We start from the raw sequence: 6,000 nt of genomic DNA, 5'->3' as shown, positions 1-6,000 counted from the left end.
TTTGGCGTCTTTCAGGAGAGTTGCATTTCAGGATGGACTGGAGGTCTGTGCCAGGCAAGGAAAGAGTGATGGGGAGAGAGATGAGTGGAGAGAGAGAGAGAGAGAAGGGTTTTCTGACATTGCTCAGCTGGAGTTTATTTGGTTTCATGCACTTTGTGTTTGAAGAAACGTTTAGATTCTTAGTGTAAGACAAACAAACTCAAAAAGCAGAGAAACTGCAGTATAGTTGTGCTCCAGAGTTGCAGCATCTCATTAGAACAGTGGTCTTTAAGACTGTGAAACGGAGTGGCCTGCCTGTCCTTGCCAGGCTCACCCAGGCAGCGTTGTAGTGGATGTATGTGCAGGACGAAAAAGGAGGGGAAACACATGGAGAGAAAAGTGCAGCTCTGAACCTTTCTTCACTGGTAGTGGACAGAGGAAACTTGGTAGCCAAGCTCACTTTAATGCAAAAGAATGACAATACAAAAGAACTGATTATGTAGAGAAGAGGAGGTTGAGGTGTTGAGCTGCTCTGTGCAAAGAAATGTTATTTTGCTTTGATTCAAACTGGTTATTTTCCAGCTTAAGATCTTCCCTTTTAAACTCAAGAAATCTGTTTTCAAACTAGTCCTGCATTTTTCATTTGAAGGAAATATGAAAGGCAAGAGCATGTGAAAAGCTTACTGGTAGCAGTTTTGCAGGAGGCGGCAAAGCAAGAACATTTCTGCAGAACAGCAGCAAAGATTGTGAGGGAAAGATACAGTAAAATCATACAATTCCAGGTCGAGAACCAGGTTTCCCAAGGCAGCTCTTCAGTACCTGGTCAACAGGTTTCCTAGGAAGAGCAATAATTTCCTGTATCACTTTTTATGTGTACGTAGTCATTAAAAATAATAACAAAAACCCCTACGATTTTTTGCATGTCAAAGTTTTGCAAATTGCTTCAAGGAGCTTCTCTTAAAATGCATTTAGATTTAGTGCAATTAACGCACATTCCCTGCAGAAGAAAACCCACACCAATGTAATCAACTCTAATACAAGGAATGTATGCTGTGAGTGAAGAATTAAGGAGGAAATTACTATTATTTTAAGGATGGCTGACTTTTTCATAGTATGTGCATAGTCGTGCACAGAAAAACTTATTGTGCTTTTAAAAGACATTACATGTGTTTGCTTTAAATAGGACAGGAAAAAAAAATAAAGGTTGTGTACTGTCGACTTCCAGGTTACCTTTCATTTGAATATATTTGTATTGGACTTACAAGATAAATAAAAACACTACTGGTACATTTTCATAGTTTCTCATATTTTAAAATATTTCTTAGAACTGGTGCAGAGTAACTAGATTGTGGATCTAAGTGGTTCTGTCCTTTTTAGTTGATGTGTTCAGTGGCTTAAATAGACGTACAGTGGGTGAGAAACCATTTTGCATTTTTTGCTGGCCGGCAGATGCAGAGCATATTTTGTCAGGCTTATTTAAATATTGAGAAATAAAACTCTACAAAATTTTACTACCTGGCTGCCTTTAATAGGAATGGTGGGAGCCCTTGTCTTGTGCAAAGTGTATGTTTTTCTGCAGAACAAAGGGTTGTCTTGTGGCATATGTGTCAGTTGTTATGACTTAGTGGAGTGTGCGCTTGTAGAAGTAGTACAAATTATTGATATCGGTTAAGGACTCTGGTTGACTTCAGCGGCTCTTCCTAGGGCTGAGCTTGCTGCGAGCAGACCTCTCCGCTTCAAAAATGCCTCGCACACGATATTAGCTCCTCTTCCACAATTTCTACCTGGATCTCTTTGCGCTCTGTGCTGTTTGTTGATGCAAAATACTTTCCAAAATAAACTTCGCTGGCTGGTGGGAGCCTGCCGTGTGCTCGTCCGCCAGTGGCGGGGGTTGGCGACTAGGGGGAGCTCCCAGCCCGTGCGATGGCCGCGCCGGCCCCGCCGCGGGACGCGCGGGATGCGCCGTCGGAGCCCGCACCGCCGCGCCCGGCGCTCACTGTGCTGCAAAATGTGCTCAGCGTAAAGTTGTAGTATTGATTTCCATGCGAAGATCTATACAGAGCTAGCCGAGAAGGGCTGACAGCGAGACGAATCTAGTTTTAGCTAAATCGCGGCTGATTAATTGACCCGGGTGGACAGGAGTTTTTAATTAAAATTAGTTTTTAACGGTGCTTTTTATTGTCAACAGACAATGTTTAAATTCTCCATTTGTTGTTGTCAGATAGTGATCGGGTTAATGGTACCTGTATACGAGTGAGCCTCTGGGTGGCGGGGAGCGGGGGGGAACCCACAGAGATCCATATGTTTGCTCCAGTGGATGTGAAAACACAGAGTGAGGAAGCTGGAGCTCTAGAAGAAGGTATGTGCAGCAATAGAGCAGACACACACGAACAGAAATCGGCGTCGATTACATGTCAGAAAGCCACATGTACCCCTGCCGAGAGGATTTGATATGAGAGAGTTTAACCATACTTTGATCCTCAGGTCCTTAGAGCAAAAAATCTGCAGTTCCTGCAAATGAAAATAAGCTTTCTTTTTTTTTCTAGAGAAATAAACACAAAATCACATCTGTCATGTAGAAGTTGCTGCTGAACAGCTCACAGGGCTTGTGCTGTGTGCTTCTCCAACAGGCTTGTGCTGTTCTCTGCTGCAGTCGGCTTGTGCGTTGTGGACGGACTTTAGCGGGACTCTTTCTTGCCCAAATGTATAATTTAGTGGCGTACACACGGGAAGCTTTGGTCAGTGGATGTCTATTTCACCCATTCTGAGAAGTCCATCAAGTTATGGCACTGTTAACGTAGCAGAAGCGTCTTGTTTTTTGGGTGCAATATGCGGATGCAGGTTAGGTTATCCTGTGACAGGAAAGTGTGCTTTATTCTAACCTTCAAGAGAAGTAAATTAGGTCAGACAAAGGATCAGGGCTGTCATCAGCTGTACAAGAACCTTTCACTCTCGGGTAGAGAAGACCAGCAATTTATCTGATGATTTCTCTACTTCATTTAATGTTTGAATTGAGCTAGTTGGAAGCATATAGACAGCAGCCAGCTCATTTGACAGACCGGTAAACTGAAGCGTACAGTGCCTGGGCCACTGCTGATGCTAGCATTGCACAGCCATGGGGAAAACCTTCCCTTTTCCACTCCCAAAACCTCAGACTTCACTCACTGTAGCTTTCCTTTCATTCCATGACTGTTAACTTTTATCAAGAGAAACAGCTATTCCCCCTTTCCTCCTCCCGGTCACCTCTGCCCGCGAAGTGCACACGCACACACGCTCCCCTTCCTCTTGTTCCCTCCTCTGCCTCCCACCCTTCCCACTCCCCCAGGTCAAAGCCTGGTGGAAAATTCTCCCTGCAGAGACCTGCTACCCCAAAATGGCTCTTCACCTCCTTGCTAGAGCATTTCCTACTCCTCATGTGCCGTTTGGTTTCTCCAGGGTTGAGGTACAGTTGTAGATTGAATTTGATCTCCCCTCGGTAACATCCAGAGAAAGCATGTGCAAAAATAAAGGGGGGCCAAGGATTACCCACAAGCTTTAAAGTTAGTGTTACTACAAAAAACTACTTGATGAGGCACGAGCATTGGCTGTAGATGGCTTTATATATATGTGTCCTCTTAATGAGGGAGGGAAAAGGCATCAATAACTGCATGCATTGATAAATGCATGATTCATTCAGCTGCTTTTACTACAACACCTTCCTCTGTGGTGGTTATTTACTTTCTTAAAATGTACATGGGCAAACTGCACACCATTCCTCGGCATCCACAGTTACAGCCTCAGAAGCAGTTGTGTGTTCGGCTCCTGAACATCAGTTAAATTTGTTCGTTGTCTGCCCTCCTTCCCAAAGAGGTGTTACTTGCTTGGTACTGTAGACCCTTGCTGGAGCTTTACATAGCAGTTTTCTTCTTTTTTTTTTCTTTTTTTTTCCCTTTTTTTTTCTTTTTTTCTTTTTTTTTCCAAAGGATATATAAAAAATGCCTAAAGCAGGCTATTTGAAAACAAATTAAAGTAGAGGGACACACTTCATGTGTTGCAGCCACGCGCCAGTAGAAGGGGGTTAGAAGAATATAATCATTTTACTGGCAAAAGTGACACCAGATCGGGGATTTGATTAATGGTGCAGCATTCACAGGGACTTAGTTCTGTATTTTTGACATATGCAAGTCTTTTGTGTAGTTGCCTCAGTGCAAGAAATTCTGTTTTGTTTTTTTCCTGGAGCTGCTGATAATTTGTGTGTGTGCTGGATATGCCCAAGGTACTTTCCAAAGACTAAGCACTAGACAGCACAGTACAAAAAAGGAATCCAAAGTTAAGGGGGAGGAAAAAAACACACTGGTTTACTTAACTTTTTTATGACCCCTTTTACTAAGCCACTGGAAGAAGCCATAAATTAGCTGAATGTTATAATGAATATGCTTCAATGAAAGTAAAAAAAAAAAAAAGACTTAAGAAAATTGTGTATGAGCAACAGTGTGCCGTACACAATTGTAAAACGCAGTTTCTTCTGAGCCTGATATTTAAGAAGAGAACAGAGCTTTTGTATGTTTAATACATGTTCAGAACTAATTACTTAATTTTGATCGTGCCTTTTAAATCCTTGGGTAAGAATCTCTGCTTCTAATATCTTTTTCTATGCCAGTTGAAAGCTTGTACCCAAATACCGCTCCTTCTCCTTTTGTGGCACCAAGAGCTCCTTTTTCTCCTTGCTTGTCGTTTAGTTTTAAATAAAACAAATGTATTCACTGGGGAACAAAGAATGCTTTTATATCACATCATCACATCCCATTTTATCTTCAGAGATTTACAGCTTCTGCAGTCTATAGTCTATACATTTTTCTGCTCTCAAAAGCCGTAAATATTTTTTTATGAACATATAGTTTACTTAAGAGGAGACACAGCACTCCCTTCTGTAACACTGCGTAGTTTCTGAAGAAATAACATCTGACAAGTGTTGGATATTCGTGCAGATTCTTGGATATTCTTGTCTTTTGTCCTGTTTGAGTACGGCGTGGTTATTGTGTCATTTTCCTCCTTCTTTTCCCTAAATCCTGATGGCTCTTTGTGGCAGTACTTGACTTGTTCTGTCTCAGGTGTGTACAGAGGGTTAAATTGCTTTCTGAAAGATTCAGTGTACTTCTGCTAAAGGTGTCCGAGGTACCAGTGTCGCAGGAATAGTCCTCCAGCTCTCCGCGCTGTGCAGGTGCTGAAGCATTGGAGTGAACCGGTCATTTCCCCCCCACCCTCCCTGCACCGCCGTGTCCTTGTCCCCTTGCTGTGGGTGCCCAGCGGGGGCGGCAGGCTCCATCCTGCCTGCTGCGGGGCCACGGACCCTGCCACGCTGTGCTGCCGCCCGCCCAGCACGTGGCGGGGGATGACCGGGCGGCCGTGGGGGACCGGACGGCGGCGGCTCAGCGGCTGCACCGGGGCCACGCACGCACGGTGTGGCAGAGACTCGCTCGCCGCTGCTCCAGCTCTGCCTTTGTGCACTTTGCACACGCCGGAGAGTCGCTGGGAAAGTGAGGAAGAGTGCGGTCCCCTGTGTTTCTGGGGCTTCTCCATCAAGTTGCCTCTTTTGACCAACTCAGCCTCAGATTTTTATTTAGGAAAAAAAATAAAATAAAATAAGATACTACTAACAATTATTTTGCGGTCCTCTGAAAAATTAAAAATTGGTGGCAGATAAGCTGTGCCTAGTGTCACTGAGTGTGATGCTGAGGCAATATGTAGGCATAGTCTCAACTCTGCCTCTGCACCTTGCAGCTGCAGGAGCTGCTGGAAGGCTCTGGAAGCAGGTTATTGATAAACTTCGACGGCAAGGAGCCATGTCGTCCACTTTGAGCAGTGTTAGTCTTTGTGCAGCAAGGATCCTGACACCGATCTCGGTGATAACCCAGCCAGAGAGCGTGTGATTCGAGCTATTTCCGTTAAGCATGTTGATGCTACAGTAAATGTGACATGTGGGTGTTGATTGAAGGGACATCATTTTCAGGCCTGCTTTGGGCCAACACCCTGAAGAGCAAG

The 6,000-nt window shown here is 44.1% G+C and overlaps 1 protein-coding gene across 1 annotated transcript in view; it reads left to right on the top strand.

The window, feature by feature from the left end:
* The first annotated feature begins 1,902 nt into the window (after positions 1-1,902).
* Positions 1,903-6,000, top strand: part of BCL11B (BAF chromatin remodeling complex subunit BCL11B) — an 87,829-nt gene continuing 83,731 nt past the window's right edge. The window contains exons 1-2 of the mRNA XM_029964143.1: positions 1,903-2,009; positions 2,205-2,338. Of these exons, the coding sequence (XP_029820003.1) occupies positions 1,903-2,009; positions 2,205-2,338 (241 nt within the window). The remainder of the gene's footprint in view (positions 2,010-2,204; positions 2,339-6,000) is intronic.

Source organism: Manacus vitellinus, unplaced genomic scaffold, assembly GCF_001715985.3.
Source record: "Manacus vitellinus isolate BGI_N305 unplaced genomic scaffold, ASM171598v3 scaffold_6_pilon, whole genome shotgun sequence".
NCBI lineage: Eukaryota > Metazoa > Chordata > Aves > Passeriformes > Pipridae > Manacus > Manacus vitellinus.
The sequence above is the reverse complement of the archived record's forward strand: the minus strand, read 5'-3'. Positions and strand labels throughout refer to the sequence as shown.